Source organism: Rhipicephalus microplus, chromosome 7, assembly GCF_043290135.1.
Source record: "Rhipicephalus microplus isolate Deutch F79 chromosome 7, USDA_Rmic, whole genome shotgun sequence".
NCBI lineage: Eukaryota > Metazoa > Arthropoda > Arachnida > Ixodida > Ixodidae > Rhipicephalus > Rhipicephalus microplus.
The window spans coordinates 67,706,202-67,733,992 of NC_134706.1; the positions used below are offsets into that span (position 1 = coordinate 67,706,202).

The 27,791-nt window shown below is 44.9% G+C and overlaps 1 protein-coding gene across 1 annotated transcript in view; it reads left to right on the forward strand.

Annotated features, from left to right (window-relative positions):
- LOC142767783 (uncharacterized) overlaps nt 1-27,479 on the forward strand; it is a 110,857-nt gene extending 83,378 nt beyond the window's left edge. Inside the window, exon 12 of the mRNA XM_075870023.1 lies at nt 27,349-27,479. Coding sequence (XP_075726138.1) covers nt 27,349-27,479 — 131 coding nt within the window. The remainder of the gene's footprint in view (nt 1-27,348) is intronic.
- Nucleotides 27,480-27,791: the final 312 nt, after the last annotated feature.

A 27,791-nucleotide genomic window follows, 5' to 3' on the forward strand; every position in this document is an offset into this window, starting at 1 on the left:
GGGCTCTGTAATTGATTCCTGTTACAATATATATATATATGTATATATATATATATATTTATATATATGTATATATATATATATATATATATATATATATATATATATATATATATATATATATATATATATATTGTAGCGAAGCCTCCGAACTATGAAATGGGTCGAAATCTAGAGTACCTTCTAGTGGGGCTACCCAACAAGGACGCCGCTCGCGCTGAGAGCCCGTGCTTGGCTGTGACTGTCGCCATTGTATATTCTCGCTCGTTGCCGGCTAATAAACGCGTTAACAATTTGGTGGAGAGTGCTGCAATCCCTGTCTATGCCTTTGGAGCTACGATCACGTACCCTGCCATCTACTATGTACCAAGACGCTTCTCAGCAAACGCCTCCTCCAATGCCACCCTTTTGTCCCGGTGTCCCCAGAATCCGCGATCCACCCATCTTCACTGGCGCTGATGGCACTGACGTGGAGGACTGGCTCGCCATTTACGACCGCGTGAGCGCCCCAACAAATGGGACGAGGACTGCAAGCTGACCAGCTTGGTGTTTTACCTTGCCGGTGTCGCCAGTTTGTGGTACAACAACCACGCGTCCGATTTTGCCACCTGGTCCGATTTCAAGACCGCAATCGTCAACGTCTTCGGCCGCCCTGCTGTTCGCAAGCTGCAAGCCGAGCAGCGCTTGCGTGAACGTGCTCAGGAGGCTGGTGAGTCATTCACCAGCTATATTGAAGATGTCCTCGACCTATGTAACAAATCTAATCACACCATGTCCGAGTCTGACAAGATCGGAAACATCATGAAAGGCATCGACGATGATGCCTTCACAATGCTGCTCGCCAAAAACCCCGGCACGGTGACTGAGGTCATCACACTGTGCCAGAGCTACGAGGAGCTCCGCCGGCAGCGTTCGATGACCCGACGCTCCCCACCACGAGCTGCAACGCTTGCTGGCTTGGAGGCCAGTTGTGACCAAGTGGCGTTGATGGCAGAACTGAAGTCCTTTATCCGTGAGGAAATCGCGCGTCAGTTCTCCCTCCTGCCCTTTTCCCACCAACCTGCTGTTCAACAATCGGCTACTACCCTTCTCCCTCCCATCCGCCGATCGATTGAACAGGAAATAGAGGAGGTAATGCCTGCTTACCACCCCCAACAGCCTCCGGCTCCTGCGTCCCTTAGTTACGCGCAAGTGGTCGCCAGGCCACCCCAAGTCGTTCAAGCACCCGCCCCTCTGACCTACGCTGAAGCTGCTGCACGACCTCCGTCCGTTGCAGCGGGTATGCCCGCTACGTATGTTGACGTAACCCCTCAGCCTCAGCTTCAGTCCACCATGCAGCCACCGTTCCGTCCATCAGCCCTTGCGACATGGGTGAGACCTACCCCGGTGAACAGATGGCGCACACCCGACAACCGGCCCATCTGCTTTGCCTGCGGTTACGCCGGTCACGTGGCCCGTTATTGCCATCTCGTACAGTCGGCTCCAATTTCTTCACCTGTTGCTGGCCAACTCAGCCGTCCTTATCGCGAAGAACCATCGTCTATGCCACCTCGATCTCGCCCAGGTCCATCTCGAAGATCACCGTCTCCACGACGCCGTTCCCTGTCTCCCATGCGGCCAAGTGCGGCAGCTCATGAGCGGGAAAACTAGTCGTCGCAGTCCCTGAGGCAAGGACTGCGACGCTATCGCAATGTGAAAGCCCTCAGAGCAGCCCCTCGAATGTCATTGACGTGCTTGTGGACGGTGTTTGTGCATCGGCTCTCATTGACACTGGAGCTGCCGTATCAGTTATGGACGAAAAACTCTGCCGCTTACTTCGAAAAGTGACGACGCCACTTTCTGGGTTATCCTTCCGTACTGCAAGTTTGCACCGGATTCATCCTACAGCAGGGTGCACAGCTCGCGTTGTCATCCAGGACGTTCTGTATGTCGCCCAGTTCATCGTCATTCAGGCATGCTCTCATGACGTCATCCTGGGATGGGACTTTCTCTCCCGCCATGACGCCGTCATCCATTGCACCGCCGCCGAAATTGAGCTCTCACCCTTCTCGCATTTGACGCCAGAAGACAGTCCCCCGACACTGAGCAAGATTCTAACGAAAGACGATACAACAGTGCCTCCAAACTCGACGACGGCTGTGTCTGTCTACTGCGCTGGTCTCTCCGACACCATTGGACTTGTTTCGCCATCTGACCGCGCTTGCAGCAGGAAAGGGTTGCTAGTACCTTTCGCGACCGTGCAGGTCAACCAGGGCAACACTGCTATTTTTGTAACCAACCCGTTCCCGTACGCTGTTACCTTGCTTCGAGAGGAATGTCTCGGCAGAGTGGAACCAGTCGACGACGCACAAGTCCTGGACGTACCCGATGACACGCGCGCTCCCAGGTCGTGTACCATCAATGCTGTTTCCACTTCTGATTCGTCGTCTGCTGATATATTTGGCCCCTCCATCGCTGACAACCTTACGGCCGTACAGCGTTCCCAACTTCTGGACCTGTTACAAGAATATCGTTCTCCTTTCGATGTCGGGAGAAGTTCTCTCGGTCGCACGTTCGTTGTTACGCATCGCATCGACACTGGTGCCCATCCACCTTTAAGGCAACGTCCATATCGCGTGTCGCCTGCTGAACGTCAAGTAATTAATGGTCAGGTTGACGATATGCTCCGACGCGACGTTATTCGGCCCTCCGACAGTCCATGGGCGTCTCCTGTTGTTCTTGTTGCGAAGAAAGACGGTTCTGTGCGGTTCTGTGTGGACTACAGGCGGCTCAATAAGATCACTCGCAAGGATGTTTATCCACTGCCACGCATCGATGACGCGATTGACAGCCTTCATGGAGCCGATTTTTTTTCTTCTCTCGATCTGCGCTCGTGGTACTGGCAAGTACCCATGGCTGACGACGCTCGACCAAAGACCGCCTTTGTCAAGCCAGACGGCTTGTACGAGTTTAACGTCATGCCGTTTGGTCTATGTAATGCACCTGCGACCTTTGAGCGCATGATGGACACCGTTCTGCGCAACTTGAAATGGTACACGTGCTTGTGTTACCTCGATGATGTCATTGTCTTTGCTCCGGATTTCTCCACGCATCTCCAACGTCTGAAAGACGTTTTCGCTCGTGTGAGCAATGCCAGCTTACAACTAAATCTGAAAAAGTGCCGCTTTGCAGCACGGCAACTCACCATACTGGGGTACGTCGTGTCCAAAGACGGCATTCTTCCTGATCCTGCCAAGCTTCAGGCCGTGGCTGAATTCCCCAAACCTGCATCTGTCAAAGAACTGCGTAGTTTCGTGGGCCTGTGCTCATACATCCGACGCTTCATACGAAATTTCGCCACGATCATATCACCGCTGACGAAGCTCCTTGGAAGCAAGAGGCCCTTCAATTCGTGGTCATCCGAGTGCGACGACGCGTTCGCGAAGCTCCGCCATTTGTTGACGTCGCCTCCCATTCTACGCCACTACGACCCTACAGCCCCAACGGAGGTGCACACGGACGCCAGCGGAGTAGGCCTCGGCGCTGTCCTGGCACAGCGAAAACCCGGATTCCCTGAATATGTCGTAGCATGTGCAAGCCGTACGCTCACGAGAGCCGAGAAAAACTACACCGTCACGGAGAAAGAGTGCCTGGCGATCGTCTGGGCTCTTACAAAGTTTCGACCTTATTTGTATGGTCGCCCATTCGATGTCGTCACCGACCATCATGCACTATGCTGGCTTTCATCATTGAAGGATCCCTCAGGCCTTCTCGCCAGTTGGGCTCTTCGCTTACAAGAGTACGATATCCGCGTGCTGTACCGCAACGGACGCCAGCATGCTGACGCCGACGCCCTCTCGCGCTCCCCTCTGCCTGAAGGTGATGTGCTCTGCTCAGTATCCTCGGCTGCTGTTTCTGCCATTGATGTTGACATCATCGCTACCGAACAGCGAAAAGATAATTGGATCGGCCCGCTCATCGACATGCTCTCTGATCCATCCGCAACGCCATTCACGCGTGCATTGCGTCGTCAAGCTCGCCATTTCGCTATTCGTGACGGCCTCCTACACCGACGCAATTACGACGCCGACGGCCGGCAGTGGTTACTCGTGATACCCCGCAGTCTGCGGTCAGAGATATGTGAATCCTTCCATTCTGATCCGCAATGCGCGCACTCTGGAGTATTCAAAACCTACCATCGCATTCGACAACGCTACTTCTGGCGCGGGATGTACCGCTATGTGCAGCAGTTCGTTCGCTCTTGCCTCATTTGCCAACACCGTAAACCGTCAGCCCACATGTCGCACGCCAGTCTACAACCGTTACCTTGCCCTGACCGTCCCTTTGGGCGCGTAGGTATCGATTTGTATGAACCACTTCCTCTGACGTCAGCTGGTAACCACTGGGCCATCGTTGCCATTGACTATTTAACGCGATACGCCGAAACCGCCGCTCTCCCTGCGGCTGCTGCGCGCGATGTTGCGTCCTTCCTGCTGCATCGATTTATACTGCGCCACGGACCACCCCAAGAGCTTCTCAGCAATCGAGGCCGTGTCTTCTTGTCGGAAGTCGTCGAAGCCATTTTGACGGAGTGCCATTCTGTCCACCGCAAAACTACTGCTTACCACCCACAGACGAATGGCCTCACCGAACGCTTTAACCGCACCCTCGGCGACATGCTTTCTATGTACGTCGCTGCCAACCACACTAATTGGGATAATATACTGCCCTTCGTCACCTACGCCTACAACACCGCCCCTCAGAGCACGACTGGTTTTTCACCTTTCTACTTGCTGTACGGAAGGCACCCGTCGCACACCATGGACACGATACTCCCGTACACGCCGGATCCATCTGAGTGTACACCTATTTCCGAGACAGCCAGGCTTGCTGAAGAGTGTCGCGAGCTTGCCAAGACTTTTACGACGCGAGAGCAAGAGTGGCAGAAGAGTATTCGTGATGGCTCCACCACTTCTGAGCCCACGTTCCTTCCTGGTGCGCTTGTATGGCTCTCGATCCCGACCTCTGCCGCTGGCCTCTCTTCCAAACTACGTCCCAAATACGAAGGCCCCTACCATGTCATCGAGCGCACCTCACCCGTCAACTATCTCATCGAACCCGTTGAACAATCTTCGGACATGCGCCGCCGTGGGCGAGACATCGTCAACGTGGAGCGCCTGAAGCCTTATTATGACCCGCTCATAATAACAAGCTGTTAGGTCGCCAGGCGGCTCCCTCTTCGACCCCGGGGTAATTGTAGCGAAGCCTCCGAACTATGAAATGGGTCGAACTCTTGAGTACCTTCTAGTGGGGCTACCCAACAAGGACGCCGCTCGCGCTAAGAGCCCGTGCTTGGCTGTGACTGTCGCCATTGTATATTCTCGCTCGTTGCCGGCTAATAAACGCCTTAACAATATATATATATATATATATATATATATATATATATATATATATATATATATATATATATATATATATATATATATATATATATATATATATATATATATATATATATATATATATATATATATACTCGGCTCTCTTTTATCATCGTCGACCGACCTAGAGAGCCGACCGAACCATTAAGGGGAAACCCTTTTCTTACGCACGCTGTCACGGACCCCTCCCGCCACCACAGCGACAATCTTCGGTGGCCCGACACACGCCGAGAACTGACCAGCACGAGATAAGAACCACCTGTGGACGTACACGGACATTTGGTTTTGTTCTCAGTGTTGACAAAGGTTCTTCCTCTTTTTTACTTTGTTTTTTTTTCCTTTCTTCTTTTTTTTCTTTTTTTCCTTTTATTCTTTTCGTCTTTTTTCTTCTCTTTTTTTTCTTTTCTTTCTTTCTTTCTTTCTTTTTTAGTTCTTTCTCACCCTCGCAAACATCTTCCAAGGCGAGAGGGACGTGGCAGCAACGAAGTTTGGAAGTTCATGTTAGTATAACTCATCCCCTGATGAAGGGAGGGCCCCTTCCTAAACTGTTGGTGTTGACAACGCTCCCGTTGTGCCATATCCCATATCTTCAAGAAGACTAACTGGCCCATTGAACTATTACTCTCCACATAAATATATATATATATATATATATATATATATATATATATATATATATATATATATATATATATATATATATATATATATATATATTATGAAGGATGTTGAAGTGAAGCTTACCATAAAGAATATCTACTTTCTGTATTTCCTTTCAGAAGTTCCAGAAACGGAAACGACAACCATAAGTCGTGAGTGTTGGCCTTAATGAATATGTTTATGCGTTGTTTTTTATAAACAGAGCTAAATTCCGTCAGAGTAAAAAGGTCATTCTACCTAATGTGAAGTTGATAATCTGTTCTGGTTATTTTTCTAGAGAAATATTTCTGCGTGAGCCCATAGCTATGACCAGGATGATAGGCCAAGTTTTTTGTTGTTAATATTTTACGAATCGAACTATTGCCGTCAAGTTCTCAGGCATAGAAAAATGCGACATCAAACAAACGTTTTATCGCGGAGTTTTTAAATGCAAACGCGCCTTTCAGACAAAGCACCACAATAACGTACGACCTAGAAATTTATCCGACATTTTAGACCCACTCAACAGTCGCTCAAGGCGTCTGTCATAACCATCAAGTTTTATTAGTTTCGGTCAAGTTCGGAGAAAGAACTTCACAGATTGTGAGGTGCAGTTCGATTCTCAGATGAAAGGCAGACTCACTGACACCACAAATCTAAATAGAGTAGTCTCGGTACACTGTAAACTGAAGAGGAAACCTTGGGGGCTTCTTTTTAGGTGCTGACTAATAAGTTGGAGATGTTTTGAAATGGTAGCGCGAAATACGAGGACCGATAACATACAGTATATTTCTAAAGAGAGCTAAACGAACTGGTCAAACTTTTCTCTGTTCGAAATGCTTCATCAAGCTCTGTTCCGGAAACTCAAAAAATCTTGGTCAACAACTTCGATCAACATTGATCGAGGTGCCCTACATCCCCTGCGATGTCACCGCATAACAAAGTCATTGAAAGAAAAGAAATGGTTGTTGGGTATTTTAAATTGTACTGAAGAGACAAAGAATGGAAAGTGCAACAACATACAACTTGCCATCGCACAAGTTGTCGTATACGGAAGGGTAATGCGGTGTTTTGGGAATCTTTTTTGTGCTGTGTCCCACCATTCTCTATTGAAAAGTGTCATATACGTTTAGTGAGCCACGTAACCAATACCCTCGTCATTTTTGTCCTATTTGTATCGATACATACTGATTATGTGTGCTCAAACGAGTTTATTGTACTTGTTTCACAAGTGTGTTATATGAGACTTCAGTAGTATTATTCTGCTACTTCACTGAGGCTGTATAACGACTTAAAATCTATACTATTCGCATGAATGACTAGTATGTTACGTGCTGGTTATACATTGAAATAGTGAATGGTCAGCCAGCTTCAATGACACGCCGACTCATGTAATATTTCAGCCACCACTGCCCAACATACGAACGAAGGTGAGTTGTGGAAATATTCCCGGCTTCCGCAAACGTTATGCACGCATACATGCATATACATGGCATGACGGCGACGACAAGCAGAAAAGTTTATTAAGAGTCTCCATATAATTGCTATCGCAGTAAACATAATTCAATACATGCACTTGAAATACCCAGCTAGAATGTTTTACTTGTTTCGCGGGTCCACTCCCGGCCACGGGGGTCGCATATTTATGGAGGCGATATTCTAGAGGCCCGTGAACTGTGTGACGTCAGATCCTGTGCAAGAACACCAGATGGTCAGAATTTCCGGAACACTCTACAACTACGTGTCTCGTAACCTTATAGTGGTTAATTATTATTATTATTATTATTATTATTATTATTATTATTATTATTATTATTATTATTATTATTATTATTATTATTATTATTATTATTATTATTATTATTATTATTATTATTATTATTATTTGTAATAATGTTAAAATTTATTTATAATTATTTACATTATTGTTTCCCTAGGAGGTACGAAAGGTACTTGTCATATTTTAGCCTGTGTTGTGATTTGCGTAAACGTAAGCTGTTAGTTAACAACTTTAGCGTTTCTGCCTAAATTACCTCATCACGCCACGTCCACTTGGAGAACCTTATTGAGTTTTCTGATCTTTTTTTTACCATTGACATCTTAAAAAATTTCAATCTAGACCTAACATACGCAAAATCCACAACTGCACCTATATTTACGTCTACGTTACACAAACCCAGCTGGTAAGCAACTGTTCTCCCCCACTTTAGCAGGCTTTCTAATTATGCCGTAGTTTTTGCGCACGTAACTCTAAAACTCTAATATTTTTTAATACCGAAGGGTTGCATATGCGGCCAATTAAGTTTCATTTGCCACATAGTTCAATGCAAGGTCACCGTTGTCGTAGGCGATTGTTTTGTTTCGCAAGAAGGGCAAAGCACTTCTGACGCTGAATCGCATCTTGTGACACTTCAATTGCAATCGCTATTCGTCACTGCTTTCGCTACGCATTGCCAGGTCCACCGATACCTGCAACAGTAGGACACGAATGCGATGAACATTTCAAAGAGTTTTGCCGCAAGCGTCAGATGGTCTGCGCCATGAAAAATAAAATGCCGTCCTGCGTCTGTAAGTACCAATATTTGTCTCGCATGTGTAAGGTGTTTTTGCTTTTTATAGAACGCCCGCGTCCGAAAGTCACTCCACTAATAGTACTGGCATGAAAAAATTTGAGTGTGAACTACAATACTACATTCCAATATTAGCTGGAGAGGCATCGCTTTCATGTGTCGCTATATATTGCCACGCGCGTCAGTAACGACATTAGTCTTTATTAAGATCGACAAATAAAGACTTCCGTCTTTAACACGCCGATTACTAACTTCGTCAACGTCACAACCACGGGGCAATATGAAGTGATGCATTATTCCGCATGCAGTGGACATTAAAATGTGCGCGTGAACGACATATTGCAGACTGAACTCTTGCTAGCGAGCAATGTTCTCTTGTTTACCCAAGTTTGCGATATATTTGTTTCTGTGCTTCTTAGTGTTTGTTTCAGAGCAGCCATTCCTTTTTCTTTCTGTAAACTGAAGAACGTAAACAAAGGAAGTAGCTGAAGTGGTATGACCCTCATCCTAACTTCTCTGCAGAGAGCACTTTAAAACAGGAAAGAGGTTCCATTAAATGATCTGTTAGCCATATATAAGGTAAGGAAGCACCAGAAGCGGCTGCGGTCAAGAAAACTCATCCAGGTTATCAAAGAAAGCTCCGTTTAAAAAAATACCATCTTTCTTCTAAGAGAACCATGTGTGAATGTGAGGCAGCGGCAAGATGGTATGTTTCAGTGGGAGATGTTGTACTTTATTGGGAGCCTGTGTTGGCACTAACGCTGATGAATACGTGGTCCATCGGAAAAGAAAGAAGGCACTATTTTCTGCAGCCCTTGCAGGAGCACGGCCTTGTAGAAGAAGAGAGGGGGAAAGGACGCGTGCTGAGCGACAAGGGCGAGGGAGGAACTGACACAGCCCCCACCATACGCTGCTTCCCATCTAAAATAAATATGCTCATCTGGCGAAAGATTTCGTTGGTAGAGTTGAACTAGCTGGGGTGTTTTGAGAATTGTGCCCAATATTCTTTAAATGTCGGTAAAAAGTGCTACTTGCTAGTTGTCTTTACACTTACTTTTTATGGAGGGGCAGGCATCTTAAGAGGGTTGAAGACATAAATTCGAACAATGATTAGAAAAGGTAAATAATTAGATTTTAATTAGTGGAGTTAGGAAGTTAGGCCAAATGGGACCTTTGACTTCCTTCATGCAATGAACCCATTGCCACTTGGAGAATTGAAAAAAGTGGCCTGTAGTAATACGTGCGAAAAAAATGAAATTTTCCTCAATTCTGCGTGGAAACTGAAAGCCGAACGCATAAAAGCGCAACTGCCATATTCGTCCAAGAAGTCCGAAATGGGATAGTGTTGTTATATCAATCATCAACGACTTCGTATTGTGGGTGTGAGTGCGGCGCTTAGAATTACAGCACGCATGACGCACATACGTTAATGAAATGAGAAGAACTGCAGCCCTGTAACCACTGTTTTGAACAGTGACGTCATTGTAGTCATCTGCTTGCTGCGCTGATAGGCTATAGGTTTCGGATTCACCAAAAAACTTAGAAGAATTTTAATAATTTACATTTACTGCTACGGACCGCTTTTACAAGATCTGAAAGCGACAATGGGTTCTGGGCATAAATGACTTCAATTGTCCTTTTGACTTAGCTGCCTAACTCCGCTAATTGAAAAGCTAATTATATTAACTTTTTGATTGCTGGTTTAAGTGGTGTCTTCAGCCATCCTAAGATGCCCATTTCCTCAGAAAAGGCAATTGTGAAGACAGCGAGCAAAGGGCGCCTTTTGCTGATATATAAAGAATATTGGACACATTTCTTGGAAGATTGCTTATTGCAAATACATGACTCACGGATGAAACCACACAGCCTGGGATTCCGCACGTGTGCGATATGTGAAACAAAGATACCGGGGCTAATACTCAGTTCCCGAGAGCGAAGAGTTAATTTTGCTGTTGCCGCTAAAAGCCACTGCAATGTGTATTCTACCAATGAGAAAGATGTAACAATTTTTTCTTTAAAATTTGCGGGAGATAAGGGTCATAGTGAATTATCTCTACTTTTTTTCATTTATTTGTTGGTGAAACAGCAACGAAACAAACGACAACGACAAGCCGTGAGTATCGGCCTTCGTCAATATTTTTAGGCATTATTCCAATGCATGGAAGTAACTCGTGGCAAAACGAAATGGTTCTGCCACGTGATGTCTACATTTCAAAGTGGCTGTGCATATCTTCTTAGTTCTTGTCCTGTTTGAAAAAAATCTGCGCTAAAGCATTTTAGATACGCCGTATCAAAAAGGCCAAGAGTACACACAAGGCCCTTGAAGGCAAGCCATTTCGGTGTGTGATAATTCATTCTGGTATGACCATTTGTACAGCCGTCGAAGAGCAGACCATAAATGAACCGTGGAGTGGTCAGAGACTGATCTTTATTGCGAGCATCCTTGTCAAAGCAGAGGCATTTGATAGTATCTTTCTGATTTAAGCTGGTGGTCACTTCAGTTTTTAATGCCGGTAAAACATTTCTGTGCAAGTTTATTGTTCAGCAGCATCAGACTACCAGAAATTTTGTTAATTTCACACCGTATAAACTACTGGTGTGAGCAAGTTTTGAAGAGTGGGCTAGTTGGTTTATCGTACTTGAACTGGTCTAGAGTGCTTAACGGAGAAGAAACAGCGAAGCCAGCCAACGCAGATGGACAACCACTCTGTCTTTTTGAATCAGCCGTCTCAACCATTTCTTCTTTGCCCTTAGGCCCTGGGCTACTTCAAATCGACGTCACGTTTCCAGGGCATAATGAAGTGCGACATCCAAACAGAAATTTTCTCCACTAGCTTTCAACACTAGGAGACATTACAAGAATAGCACCGTAAGATGAATAAAACGCCAAATTTTCCCGCGTATTTTAATCCCTCTGTGAAGTCCTAATCAAGATTTCGGAAATAACATCATAGAATGTGAGTTCACTTTGCTTTTCAAAAGAGACAGACTCGGTAAACTTGGAAGTCAAGATCGTGTAACCTTGGCACTCGGTGAAATGTTACAAATAGGGTACGTCTTCAGTTATTAATCAGTTGACGATGTTTTGCAGTAAGCCGTACAAAATACGAAGAAGGGTAAGATACAGACCGGGTGAGCGCCAAAACTAATCGGGCCAAATTTCCGTTCTGGTCAAAATGCTCTGCCTAATATTCTAGTAAATGATCGAATTCCCTCGATCAGGGACTTCTATCAGCATTGATCAGCATTGGTCAAGGTGACTGACTGATTCATACGAAGATACCGGATAACAATTTCAGTAAAAGCACAGAAAGGGTCATTTGTATAGCTTTTAATTGTCTTGTTGAGATAAAGGTATTTGAGAGTGGACAAAAAAAAACCTCATTTGCCGCCGAACAGTGGTAGTACACGAACTCGCGATGTTGAGTTTATGGGTTCAAAACAAGCGCTCTCACATATGTCCCATCGTTCCCCATGAAAACAAAAGTCACATCACACATACGACACATAACCAATAACGGCCTATCAGCACATACCAATGACGTATCATACATGTAAACGTCCACACTAGTCTTGTCTTTTCATACGAAGTAATTGTATTTTTCTACGTAGGGGTTGTGCGACCTTTCTACAGAATTTTGGTAACGCACTTTGAATGTAGTAACTATTCATATCATTCAAATTCACGACTAAGTTCGATTACGCACTCAGAAAAATTTTAAGCGCCTCCCACAGCCATCGCAACCTCATCCAGAAAGAATTCGCTGTGTTTAGAAAAAGTTGTTAACGATTTAAAGTAATTGGTACTGTACTACGGGTGAGCACAAAGCCGTCGTTTTGGCCTCACACTTCAAGAGGGGTTCTTGTGAGAACAAAATATTTTGGTGTGTTTAGAAAACTTTAACTATTTAGAGTACGCGTACTATGGGAGGGCATAAAGCCATGCCGTGGGCCTTGAACTTGATGAGGCTGCGGCGACAAAAATTGCGCCATGAACGAGTTTACGATGACGCCTCACAAGTAAAACCACCCATAGACATAACAAGTGTGTTTAGAAGAAGTGTTCAGCGATTCAGAGTACTTAAGACTCTACCATAGGACAGCAGAAAGCTGTCCTTGAAGCAGAAGAGTTAGTATACTGATGACAACAACTTAGCATTTCGGTTTGGTAAAAAAACTAGGTAACAGTTTACAGCACCAGACACTCTGCTATGGGGGAGCTGAGAGCCGTCCAGTGGGCCTCACACTTGACGAGGCCTAATTGACAAAAATTAGTGCTCTTAAAGAGCACAAGAACAACAGTAGTGTAAGTCGAAGGACCACAGACTGAACAGGCGAAGAAGTAACGTTTGCTCAATGTCAACCACTTCTATCCGACTTCTTACATGTGACCTTGCAATAAAGACACATGTCAGTGTCACTAATTTCTAGTTGAAGTATTGAATATCAAGGCAAACGTCAGGAAAGATTTCGACATTCCTTCCCAGTAAGACGTAATATTTCAAGAAGGCATGACGAACTTTTAATTGCTAGCGTGTAAAATATTTAGACTAGCAGCGGAAAAGTAGTATTGGTTAGAACAGAAAAAATTGACAGGACCCACGTACAGTGGGAACCGATGATATGCGAAGCACGAATGAGAAATTTTGATATGTCACTTTAATATCAGCACAACGTTACGATGTGCAGGTAAATGATGCCGTACATGACTTTCGTGTCACGATTATCCTGTTTGTATGTGTCCTTTACCCTCGTCATCTATTCACGTCACGTGATACCAAATTTAGTATATGTAGAGCTAGCGAAACGGTCGCGAGCACGCAATAAGCGTGGTATTTTGTCATGTTCTTCAACAGAATCGAAAGTTTGGCAAGTTGGATATGCATGGTATGATTGTCCGTTCAAGCGCACGAATAAACAGAAAGGAAGAGAGAACAAGCGCTTTCTCGCAACTAAACTACTTATTAGAAAGGAAGAATATATAAACAGGCAATAAAAAAAACAACGCATGCGTGTGCAGGCAAAAAAGTACACCCGTGGCACATCGAGAACACGGGGTAAAAGAAGAAAGATTATCTCGGAACATAGTCTAGAAAAGCAAGCTCTTTATCGTGCAGCGAAACAGAAGGCTGGATGACGCATTGTTCCCCTCTTTTTCTTATGCGAAAAGCTTCTGTGAACTCACGAGATAATTGATTGTTTTTTTTTGACTGCCTGTTTATATATTCTTCCCTTTCTATTAAATAGTTTAGTTGCGAGAAAGTGCTTGTCCTCTCTTCCTTTCTGTTTATTCGTGCGCTTGAACTGACAGTTACACCATGTCATGTTCTTACATGACACGTGCCAGGATTATCATGTTTGCACCAGTCATATATGCTGTCATTCATTGACGTCACGTAACATTAAATTTGGCATATGTGGAGCTAGCGAAACGGCCGCGAGCGCATCATGATGGACCGAGTATAGTTCAATATAGCGTTCCCGCGCCCGCACGCTATGCACAACGACGCTACGTTACCAAAACGCGAGCACTCTATAGTCTGACTCTAGGCGTGACAAACGTCTGTCGGCGCGGCCAGACGGCCACCGGTGCGAAATGCGACAAGCTGCATTTCGCGCCGATGCGTTACCCAGGCAACACTGCGGCTCCCTCTTTTCGTGACGGAGGGACACTGGACGCGCTGAAACGCGCATGCATCAAAGCAACGCAGCGCGCCGCGCGTCTGCGAATATAAAGCAGGACCGGCACCTGGCGTGGCAACGCCCGCGTGACGCGACCAAATGAACGCTGGCGAGCACGCGTGCCGCGTCACGTCGAAATGTATTGGCTCCTTTACTGTAGCATGTAGTCATGTTCTCACATGACGCGCATCTCATGATTATCATGTTTGCACCAGTCACATAACTTCGTCATCTATTGACGTGGCTCAACACCAAATTTGGCGTATGTGAAGCTAGCGTAATGGCCACGGACGCATCATCAGTGTGGCTTGTAGTCATGTTGTTACATGACACGCATGTCGTGATTATCATGTTTGGATGTGTCATTTACCTATGTCGTTCGTTCGCGTCGCGTAATGCTAAGTTTGGTACATGTGAAGCTGGAAAACGGCCATGAGCACACTATGAGCGCAGCATGTAGTCATGTTGTTACATCACACGCATTTCATTATTATCATGTTTGCACCAGTCACTTACCTTCGTCATCCATTCACGTACAGTAATGCCAAGTTTGGTATATGTGACGCTAGCGAATTGGCCACGAGCGCACCATGGGCTTAGCGTGTAGTCATGTTGTTACATATCGCGCATGTCATGATTTTTATGTTAGGGTCTCTCACTTGTGTTCACCATGCAATCATGCTATACCATGCCAGTTTTGCCACATGCCATGTGAACGAAACCACCGCAAGAGGTACAGGATCATGAAATGTAAACCATGACATTCATGACATACACGTCACGATTTTCATGTCATGACTAGCCAAATGTGTTCTTCATACAGTGATGTTATGCCATACCAAGTTTTGTATCAATACCATTATTGAAACAACCAGGAGAGCTAAAAGTCGTAGGCGGCTAGATAGATAGATAGATAGATACGGCTAGAGTCGCCAAAGTTCGCTAAGAAATGCTTTGCATATAAAACACCCAGCGCAAATGTCGTAAGCAGATGAATTGCAGGGGCCGAATTCACAAGAGGTCTTTCGTAAGTGCTTTTCTGATTGGTGAGACGGCTTTCCTGATATGTCTCGCATCACGATTGCTGAAATGTTCACTTGAGCAACTTTAGGGGCGAAGCTCCCTATGCCGTGGGTCAGTCCCTCCTTCATAGGCAGCATGTAGCCACCTCTAGTTGATGACTTGCTCAAAAGATGCCGTTGTGTGTTCTTGGTGAGAATATAACTAGATGGCGTTTCTTGTTTTCACAGCATATCCACGGAGATATGATGATAAGTGGGCCGAAGCATCCATCCATCCGTGTCCTCTGTCCATGCGTCCGTCCATTCGCCTATATGTGCTTCCGCCCTTCCGTCCGTCTGTCTGTCCATCCGTCCATCCGTGCTAGCGTCTGTCCATTCATGTGTCTATCCATCCATGCATTCGTTCATCCGTGCTTCAGTCTGCACGGACGCTCGTACGGACGCACGGACAGATGGACACACGGACGGGCGCTTCGCCCCACTCATTATCACTAACTCCGTGGATATTGTGTGAATATTTTCTTAGGTTACAACCTACTATAGCTTTTTAGGTGTCAATTAATGCCCAGTAAGCTTGAATCGTCTATAACGTGCATTGATACACCTAAATATGCGGTGTTTCAATTTTATTATTGCATTCTTGCAGCTACCACACCTGTGGTTACGACCGAAGGTAAGTTGTGAAAATTTGTTCGATCTGGGTAGAGTTATCGACACACAGGGTCTGTCCTGAAAGCAATTTTGGTAAGGTAAATTAATTTATTGCATGTATTGTTACAAGTGCCTAATAATCTTCAAACTAAAATAGTCTCTTTGCATCGCTTCCTCGGCCTAGGCCAGAATTCCAGCTTTTAAATGCATGGCGATAGTCGTCCTCAGGAATTACCTCCAATGCTGCGACTCAAGTTACTTTGATCCCGTCCACTGCTCTTGAATGCGCGTTTTTCAGGGGTGTTTTGAAGCGTGTAAACAGGAAAACGCCGGAGGGAGCCATTTCCGGAATCTATGACACCTAAGAAATTATTAGCACCACTGCTTATTAAACCAAGTAGTCGAGGACGGCGAAGGCACTGGTGGCCGGCGCATTATCGTGGTTCAAGATCCTATGTTCTGCGATGTCTTTTGCGTTCTAGTGTTTCGAGGATTGTACAGTATATCGCTGAGCGTTCTCTCGTTCCTATGGCGGTGGTTGGCAGTGTGGTGGCACTTTCTATTTAACTTTTCTTGTTTCTTTCCCTTTCTTTTCTTCTTCGGAATCAACATTTGACACTTGTCCTATTTTTTTTTATTATATAGCCTGCAATACTTCGGTGCAGTAGGCAGGGCATTGTTTGTTGTTTTAATTTTTTATTTCAAAATTAAAAGTTGCCCACTTTAACCTGCCAGTCAGTCAGTCTTTCGAGGACTTCCACATGAAATTCGGACTTCTATATAAAATAATCCTCGGTCTCACCTGAACAGTTCCATCACTCGTGTCACATTCTCAGCTATGGTGGCCGTGGATAGAAGTCTGGCACGAACCTCGTCGTCGACTTATACCCAGCCTTCCAAAAAACTTTGTACTATCGAAACACTGTACTATCTAACAGGGCATGTTATTCGTAAGCAGTCTCGATCATAAAAGCAGTTTCCGCAGTGAACGTGTCAGGTTTTACGCAAAACTTGTTCGAGAATCTTTGTTCTAAGGAGCCCTGCCTTTTCGCGTGCACAAGAATGTAAAAAAAAAATATTAGCTGTGGCCAAACTTAGTTATACCTGGGTGTGCATAGAGGGAGGTACGGTAAATCTCACTCTTAAGTTTGGTTCAAGGCACGGTCACGCTTTTAGAGGCATGCGTTTCGTTCTTCTTCCGTCTCTTCGGCAGGCTGGGTCCTCTTATTTTAGTTCAGACGACAACGTCTGGCTTCTTTCAGTCCCTAAGACTCACTTTCTTTATCTGCCAATGAATCCCACTGAGATGCCCTTCCTATACATACGATGCAACGCTGGTTCCCACTTCGTTGTTGCAAGGCCGTTTCATCAGCTGCTCTTTAGATGTCATGTAAGATGGCACGGCGAGCGGTGCCGCCAGCTGCGGCGGTTGCTAAGCAACAGCTCAGCTCCCGCTGTGACCACCCGTCACAACGAAACGGCAAGAATACGGCCAAGGTTTACCTCTCGCTGCAACAACTCTCATGAACAGGCCTGCCCTCACTCTTCAATGCTTAGAGTTTATTGAACGACAGAGCGCTACTTTTATTACTCATGCCTCAAACAGTTACAGCCGATCAGACCACGGCGTCGTGCAGTCGTATTACAATAAATTGATTGACATCACTTTGAGGCTGAACCTGTGTACAAACACGTACATATGTGAAAAAAAAGCTTCGTTAGTGTTTTGTTGTTCAAAATACGCCGAGTACTTTTCCCCTCCCTCTGACCTATATTGTGTTAGCCTAAGGTTCTAACACAAGAGTTACCGATTCGCCGCAATGCAAGTTCAAAGCTTCTCTGGGCTCCAACTAATCCATCACACTGTTATTCTTGCGACCTTTAAACCTTGACCAATCGTTATTATGCAGTTTTTCCTATTCATTAGTTCGTTAGGTCTCAGAAAGTTCTCACGAAAAGACTTTCAGGTCTCAGCAAAGGTGACTTTTTTGTACACACTGTACAGAAGAGGAAATAATAATTAACCATTATTTACGTACTTCACTATTTTTATGAGATCTATGACAACAAAGTGATCGTTCCTACGATTGGTTCAGAGGCGTGCTGAAGCGTGCGATAAAAAATCAATGTGAGTAAATAAACATTTATGTATATACATAATGAATTTGTTTTTTAGGGAAGTTCGTGGCCCTAACCTGACAGCGTGCGTCTTATATGACATCATTAAAAGCCGGTAGACAAGCGCTCCTGAATTACGCTCTCGCTAAGATAGCACAACAGGTGATGCGTGGAGCACGTCGTCTGCTGCTAACAAACTGACCACGGTGCGTATACCATACCAGACACAAATAACCAGTCACGGCTGGCCACGACCAGTCTTCCAAGCACGCGCTTCAAGACCAGCTCTGAATGGTTATTTTCTTCAGCGATAAATGACGCTGAAAGCGAACGTGTTTTATATAGCTGTCGGTTGATGGCACTGTAGGCGGCTGCCGCAGAGCTCCGGTGACTGCTTCCGTGTTCCCTTTCATAAAGTACGACAGAGTACACACATCTACAGAAAATTCCTTCAACCATGTCACCAGTGTTCACCATGACTCAATATACGTTTGATAAAAAAGTCACAGCTTTGCCGCAAAGGCGAAGCAATGAATGCGATAGCAATCAATTAGAAGCTCACGCGCAAACTAGCAGGCAGATCGAAACGTGCCCCGCGTTTCTCACACACAAATTACGCACGAAACGTACTCACAGGTACACATGCACGCAAATAAGCGTCTCAGTTGTTACTTTGCTATGTCTGAAAAGCCCGCCCTTTTCGCAAACGGAGGCTGTGCAACGACTGTAGTGACCTTTGTACGCCCTGTAACTACAACAGAATCGTTCTAGTGTGAGCCCGATGCCAGCCAAGACGTATTATTCTCCCCACCGGGAGATAAGGGCGAGCGAAAGATCATTCACTACCCTCTTCTCCTCGGGCCAAAGTATGCGTGAGCGATGAGAGCCGCCGTGCGCTCATTGCGCCACCTTGCTGATAATGCTGAAAACACGATAGTCCCCCCCCCCTTGATGCCCACCAACAGCGGTAAGGGGTAGATATAAATAACAGGCCATTTTAACAATAAAAAAGATGATTCACCACGCAGGAATTAATGGTATCAAGTTGCAGTCATGTGAAGTGCCTGTTTTGGCAACCACCGACGATATTGCTTTTTTTGCTGTTGATAGAGAGAGGGTCACTTCGTTATTGAAAATCACTGAAAAGTTTTGTGACGCGAGCGGAAGCTCAATGAACAAAGAAAAAAGCATCGAATTATGGCATGGTCATTGGGACCTCACGCCCAGTTTTTTGGAAATATTCAGTGGCTCACGACACCTAGTCGTTACCTAGGGGTACCATTGGACAGGTATCAAGGTAGTGAAGCGTTTTGGCTTGAAAAGGCTGAGGAGCTGCGCGCGACAACCGAAGGACTGGGCGGTCGTGGCTTATCATTTTTTTCTCGGTCAGCTGTATGTAACGTGTTTCTGGCTGCTAAAATTGTGTAAAATTGTGTGCTAAAATTGTTTTACAACTACTTATTTATACGCGTAGAAGCGCTCATAAAATCCACAAGACATTCGCCACGTTCATATGTAGCTCTGCATGGGAACGAACATCCACAACGAAATTGTTTCGGTGTGTTAAGCAAGGAGGGCTATCTTTGTGTCACCTGTTTTTTAACCAAGTAATATCACGTTTCCTGCTGTTAGGAGACCAGAGAGACGCTTTTTCATGTTCTTTGTTTCAAACAATGCTATCCCACCACATGCCTGACTTCTCTGTTCTTCAGACAGGGGAGAACGACACACCTTGCCACCGTTCTTGCGCGAAGTTGTGTTCTCATATCGTTCCTTGAGGGCAAGGTTTTCAATAGATTACGTAACTAAAGTAAAAAGAAAGTGCCTTATGAAAGACTGAATACAGAATGTTTTTTCCTGTGCGCCTTTACCGTTCAAAGTATGAAAACTCATATGGACGAGACACTCTAAAGCGAGTGAAAAACTTGGGAAGTAAAAACAGCGCACAAATATAGACAAGGACAGAGGAAGAGATGACACCGCGCTGAACTCGCAACTTAACTTTATTGGAAGATACACGCACATATATCAAGCATTCAATTTGGTAACGTGGAAAACCAAAGGCGTCTGTGCATCAAAGCAAACAATCAAATTGAGCATCAACACGAGTGTAACAACCCAGCAAAAACAAGACAACACACCTTTCTACTTGCACCGACGGCGCACCAGGTGCGCCATTGCCATCTTGAATCTGCCTCATCCGCAAGGGCCGTAATTGATGGTAAACTCGGCACTGGCGTCTGAAATTGAGGCATCTAATGAAAGCCATATGCGAACCTACGCCTTTCTCGTGTAATTTCGCCAATGCTGCATCGGTACTCGTTGGTAAAATGGTTTCCTGCCAACCAATCGTTCACTCACGCCTGCGGAACACGACCGATGTCCAGAACTTACCCGCCTTAATTGTCTACATCTGTCACTTCGACTTGCCATTTGATCCGCACTATCCCAATCTAAAACCACAGTATTCTGCCACCTGTGGCTTGGTGCGTCATTCAATAACAGCTTTGCTTCGGAATAGCAGACATGAGCCTGTGATCGCAACGGAGGCAGGAAAAGCTCTGCACACTTCCTCTGTCAATGTCCTCGCTACAGCTGCCAGAGACGACAGCACTCAGCTACGTTAGTACGCATCAATGAACAACTCTAGCACATGTCTGACAATGTGGCTCATGAAGAGACCTTACTTTAATTCTGCGAATCATCTCTTTATTCAATATGATGAGTCCAGCCAACAGGTCAGAGAAGATTATGGTTGAGCGCGACTTTTGAGAACGTTGAAGTGAGGAGCGCTCTCGCTGTTGTTTTATTTTTCATTTTGGTATTTGAGATGCTTAGCGAAAAACCCAGGTTCAGTCCAATTTCACCTATCAATACAATCTGTGTCAGTGTACAACAAAGCACCCGCAATAACATCGGAAAAATTTATTCATTACAACCAGATTTTGACTTTTTGAATAATATTATTCAACTTTATCCATTGCGATCTTCCACTGCATGTTTGCTAATACCGCGCGGAATGCTCATTGTTTCATCATAGTTCATTAGTTCATACGTGGACGCTGTATGCAAGAGATATACGCTGTGTCGAATGTTATGTCTGACAGGGAGTAATGTCAGTTTACTTGAATATTGTGACTTGTGAGCGTTCCGCATGTTCTAGATACGTCATCAACATTTTCTTTGACATCGGTACTGTGACATAACTGAATTGCGATGTGCCATTTAAAGAGTGTAAAACGTAAAGCTTTATCGTGACTTGTTGTTTTGTTTTCCCGAATATTCGCATTCTACATTGAATTGAATAGACGAGTTAAGTTGCAACAAGATTGCGAGGATGACCAGGCAACAAAATAAGTATAGAGCAGCTTGAGAGGAACCTGGTCATCTCATGAATCGGGCAGCTTCACAGCTATCAAAAAGAAGTGCACCTCACACATAATGCGTAAACTAACAAAAGTGAACAATTCGGATTGATATCCACGTAGTCTGCTGGTGATCCACCCCACGGATTGAAACAATTCGGATTGAAACACGTAGTCTGCTGGTGATCCACCCCACGAGTTTGCCCGCTCTCAGGTACGCTCGCTCGTTCGCCGCCCCTCCACATGCGAGAAGTAATACCAGGCCAGAAGGAAAGACGAGCCGACAAAGGAAGGAAAGAGCGAAATGAGCGAGAGCGTCTTCAGTATCATCCAGCATGCGTAGTTCCACTATTACGGCACCATTTCCAGAAATTCACCAGGCTACGTGTTCGTTGTAAAATCTTGCACAACAAAGACACCTCAAATTTTGACCTTTGGAATTTAGGGGTCGTCTATTAAATACAATAAGCCTTGAGATGGCCATGGTTGCAATGTACGGACGCAATCATAGGTGTGCTCATGGTTACTCTTCAGGGGTGGTGGTGGGGGCGAAAGTTTGTCGCAGCGCGTCCCCCATATTATGTCAATATAGAGAGGGCTGACTTTGCGCCCGCTTCATAGGCGACTAGAGAGGCGGCCGCCACATCCCCCCTCATCCACTCGCCTATAGACACAATAGCTCGAAAAACCACCAGCTAACCATTCAATAGTGGGCACATACCAGAAGAATCTGCTTTCCAGGGTCTACCTCTATGTAATCGTACCTAAGCGACGAATGTGCCTTTGCCGTTCGTAAGGACAACACACCTGTATAGAAGCGGCTGTATAGCCTGTATTGGTCCTGTTTCTATAGTGGTATACAAACGTTCCTGCACTGTGCCTGTCACTTGCAATATTGGCTGGCTGCGACTGCCTGCGTGTGCTCCCTTTTCCTTACTCTTTCTCACTGCCATATCATCTCTCAGCCTCCATTTTATACTGTAATTCATACCTGCGCTCTGAAAAAAATGAAACAAGACAGTACGCGTGACTTCTTTTGCGAACTCCTGACTCACTATGTACATGAATCTCTTGTGGGCCATACGAATCTCAGAAGAGAGTATAAGAACACCCCAAAAAGTGTTTACGTAACCTTTAAAGAGAGTAATATAAGTGGCAAGTGACGACTCTCTAAAAGGAGTCGAATGATTTTTTTTTTTCTAGAGTGTGCATTAGATTTCTGGTTATGTTCCTGCTTAAGCTCTCAGACTTCTGGTTATGAGCTCCCCGCCTTTGGCCTCTTCTTTATTCACGGAGTAAACATATGACTTTTCCAAAAACACACTTTAAGAATTTCCCAATTAGGGTAAGCAAAAGGTGCAAATGCACACAGGGCTCTGCTTGCTTTCGCAGTTTTCACCTGACACCACGCTTTTCCTTTTCTCTTGACCATAGACGATTCACACCAACACGCCATTCAGACTGATGGGCTGTCACTTACTGCGTGTTTGTGTGCGTGTTTTCTGATGTGCTTTCTTTCTCCTTCTCCGTGTTTCAATCTCTCCCATCCCGTTAGCACGTGTAAGGTAGCAAAGTGAATATCCTGAACTGGTTAACCTGCCGATACATTTTCTTCTGTATTATTTCTTTTTTCTGTTCACACTCCTAACGTTCTGCGTTTTCTCCAACAGCCAGGCCAATTGGAAAATGCAACGATGAAATGCAAAAGCTGTGTGCTGAAGAGGGCATGCAATGCGAAGTTATCAACGGTACCTCGGTTTGCATAGGTAAGAAGAATAAACTTTATTGCGATAGCAATTGTAGTGACACTCTTTGCAGGTTTGCGCCGCTTTTTGCATGTATTGAGATGTACACATATATGAAACCCACAAGAAAAAATAGTCAACAAGAAATGATTTTTTTTTTCGAAAATGCGCTCCCGCAGATTTGAAGCTGCAACCCCTGGCTGTGCAGTGCGACGTGCTAAACAACTCCTCCACGCAGCCTACATCTTCCATCGTACTAACGACGACCAACATATATCCACCCTTTGCTGCTAACGTCACGCAAAGCTCTGAGGTGTTTTAGCGTGACAGATAATTTTTCACTGTCGCCCGCGGGATGGCGTCAAAGCACAGTCTCAAGGTCTATGCTTCACTCTCCTTTCACCGAAATTGGGACGCAGACTTGCACCCTGAACTTGAACCTACAGGGTGTGGTCACCTGTGCTTTAGCGATCGTCTCTCGAGAAGTTAGGTTTGGGCTTAATCAAATATTATATCCTGCAACTTGATTCATACCTTTAACAACTTTTTCTCTTACGTTATTGACACAGATCGGTCTGTTAAAAAATGCGACGTCTCGATGGAGCAGAAGTGCAAGAAAATAGGCAAGAAGTGTGACGACAGAAACAACTTCGTCGTATGCGAAGGTAGGTTATCAGCATCGTCGCCATCAGTACTTATTTGGAAACCATACCAAAATAAATCCTACCTATGCAGATCAACATCTTGCCTAACAAATCACAGCACATCTGAATGATGATGAGTGGGGCAAAGCGCCGGAGGGTTTCATTGCTAAACCGTGAACCATCCGCAAATATCACCCACTACATCATCAAAGACCAGAAAAACGCTGTATATTATTATACAAGGAATTTTATTATTCGGAAGTGCCAGCTAGCTATACCTCGCTTGCATTTTCCCATTATTATAACGGCTTATGGTCGCTGAAGTGGTGGATCGATGATGGGGCGTAGTGAGATGTTTGCAAGGACAAAGTAGTGGGCAGTTTGCAAAAATAAAACTAGAGGCGTTCATGTACAAGCAAGAGATGGACACAGTGAGACAATCTATGGTTATCTAACGTGAACCTGCACACTAGTACACGACCACCTTGCATTTGATATTCACTATTTTTCAACAGTATTTGCTTAATGGTTGGTGAAGTGGTGGATCGGCGATAAGGCATAGAGGTATATTTGGAAGGACGAAATAATGGGCAGTTGGCAAAGGTGGAACTATAGGCAGTCGAGTATATACATACAAGAGATGGAAAGACGCATGCCTTTGGAAGCTTTGCCCATAAAACAAGAACCTTGAGTGAGTTGGAAAAATCCAGTATACCATGGGTCGGACGCGACTGGTACCAAAAGCCTGTGGGCTGATCGAGGAGGTTGCGCAACACTTGTAAATGTTAAGAAAGGTTAATGCGAAGAAAGCTGTGTAATAATAACGGTATTTAAAGAGGTTATAAGGGATAATTAGTGCAACGGGAGCATCGCAATAAAATGAAGAGAATGGAAGGTAATCAAAGGCGAAAGAATGAAGACGAACATGTGAATTCAACCTAATTTGAGGTCAGTTAACTGTAAGTAAAGTGATAAAAGTGTTCAGAGCCCGCAACTAAATCGAATGTGAATTAACAGTAAATGAAATACTAACGTCGAATCACCACTGCGAGTTACAAGAGTGCCGAAGAAATGCTAGCTGACCCAATTAAGAATCTACAAAAAGTCGCAATACTCTCGGCTGGCATCGTCAAAGTAACTCAATCGATGCCTTCTTATGGTGAAAGCTTTCTCCTGTGACGTTGTAAAAGTCAGCAAAGGGCTGCGTAAAATTTTGATCTGTAGCTCGTAGAGACATAAAAATTGTTGCTTGATGAACATGTAGCGATACAGAGGTGGTGGAGCAAAAAAAGGCATTTGCCATTTCTAACGCTATAGACAGAACTGCAAATGAATTTAGCGGCTGTTCGCAAATTGGATGAACAAGGTTAAGCGAAATGATTAAGAATTGAATACACTTATTTGTAAGGCAAAGCTACGCAAGAACCCGTACATAATTTTGACATATAAATCACGTCAGTTTCAAAGTACCACACAGGTCCTCATTTCCGGCCCCTGGAAAACTTTCTCTTCGAGAAATACTTTTGCAAATTACTTTGTAACTCAACTCTGCAAACATATCGCTTTGAGTGCAAGTGGCATCGCGCCCAAATAGCAATATGAACAATGCACAAAACAATATTAACGATGACTTATATTTTCCTTGATCTAACTTATAAAACATTATGGTCTAGCACAGAACTTATTTCACAATATTGATAAACATTTCACTCAGGCTACATGGAAATCAGCACTTTAATGCTATCACGACAGTGCGCCCGCTTACACTCAGAACGCTACTGATTTAGTGTGATCTTAACATGTTCAAACAGACCCGAGGCCTCCACCGTGTCCTGAGGAAGCGAAAAAAAGGTGCGCTGATGTTCATCTCAACTGTGTAGAGATCCATCATAGCCCCAAATGCATCGGTAAGCTATTTTCTTGTATTGACCTTTCATCAAAAGAGGAGGGTGATGCCGCCTAAGTTAGTTCAGATCAATATTATGTCTAACAAAAAAAATGGCCCCATACATGCATATTACACAGCACATGTCGTGGAAACACGATAGTATTAGTCCGGAGAGAGTGAACAAAACGTGTATTTGATGTACTGCACAAGAAAACGGTGATTGGTATTCGGGAGGCACTGCGTTAGAGTGCCTCGATCGTGCAGCGGCGGCGAACGAGCGCATCAAGGCGCGTCACACGTGAGACATGGGCGCTATCTGGAACTTGGAAAACGAAGCGCGTGGCGTGCGCGCCCATCTTGGAGGCCATAAGGTGTAGAACACAAGGTGACGGGTAGGTGCCACCGCCGTGCCATATTAGCAAAGCGTTGGAAACACCTGCCTTTTTGTGCAAGCGTTGCATCGGCAGCGCAGCGTGATAAGCGCTACGGTCTTTAAAATTACTTATGTATGCCTTTTGTAGTAAAAAGACACACAAACAGAATATTGACGTGTTCTTATGCTGCATTAAGTATGCGCAATAATTGCTTTTAATTGACACTCGCACAAGTATGAAAGCTGAAACTAGAGCGAAATTGGTGGACTCTGCGGATGGGGTTGGCAGTTTTGGGTATCATTTAGTGCCTTTAAGGTATCGTTAAGGGTATACGAACACACAAATGTACAGATAGAAGAACAGACGAAAATTTTTGCGTCTTTAAAACAGAGCCCTTAAACTTAATCTAAATATTGTTACTCATCCCTGCGACTTCTTTATTAGATAACAAGGTATTTTTTTTTTCCCAAAAAGCCAGTTCGAGCTTTACCAAGCACACGTGTTGCCTCCTAAATGACTATCAGAGTCCTTCCAAAGCACAGCGCATCGTCTTATATACAATATTCAGAGTATTTATTATCTTGAAATAGATATCGCGCTTCAGTTTCATAAAAGGCGGTTGAATCGGCATGGAAATGATGCTAACGAGTTACGCTACAGGCACGATTACTTTGCATTTCATCCCAGAATATCTCTAGTGTCCAGGGCCGCTGGCCAAACTTTTTCCTGTAGAGAAATAGCAGCACCTTTATCCGAGATGGAAGCCGGGCAGATGTGGTCAAGTGTCATTGTGTGCTCTACATGCCATGGCAAAAAGAAAAAAAAATACAATCGAGGGAAGGGAGGTGGCAGTGGTGTGGTACCTACTGGCTACGCCGCTGCTAGAGTCCGTCTGAAGCATTCTCATACTAATGTCAAATAAGATCCCGAGTGAACACTTCTTCGAGAATTTGTCGCGTGTGAACGCAGCTCCAACACTTAGCGGCACGAAAGTCAACTGCCCTCTGCAGACAAGCGTGCAACTCGCCAGCTCGGACCCAGAAGCTCAGCTCGTGCTCCTCGGTCGAGTCCGGCCTGGACGTAGCGACGCAATCATAGAAGCTCCGATACCCTCCTTTCTTTTTTTCCCCTTCAATATAGATTCACTCTCTCTAACCTGTAGCTGTCGTGGAAACCAGAAATGGCGGACATGACCTTTATGTCGTTTCCGCTTTCTCTTCATGACAGATCCTACAGCCAAGAAGTGCAACGAGAAGATCGAAGATAAGTGCAAGAAATTAGGCCAGCAGTGCGAGGAAGAGGACGGCTTCGTAGGCTGCAACAGTAAGGAACCACCTACGCCAATATCCGTTTCTTAGCCACATTCCTTCAGGTTGACTTTCACACATCTTTTTCATGGAAGGAACATAACGAAATCAGCCGCCGCGGTATCCACTGTGACGAATCATCGATGAAAAAAAAAACTCTGCCATAACCTACAACCTTGAAATTGCCACTTGATATGAATCACATATTTGCTGCTCTATTGTCAGGTAATCGAGATAAGCGAAATTGTGCACGTATGCACGTGTATATGAGACATTCACTCATGAGACATTCTTTTTCTAACAGTGCCGATGACTGCGCTTCCGCATAAACAGCTTGTCCTTGAAATAGGTTCACACAAAATC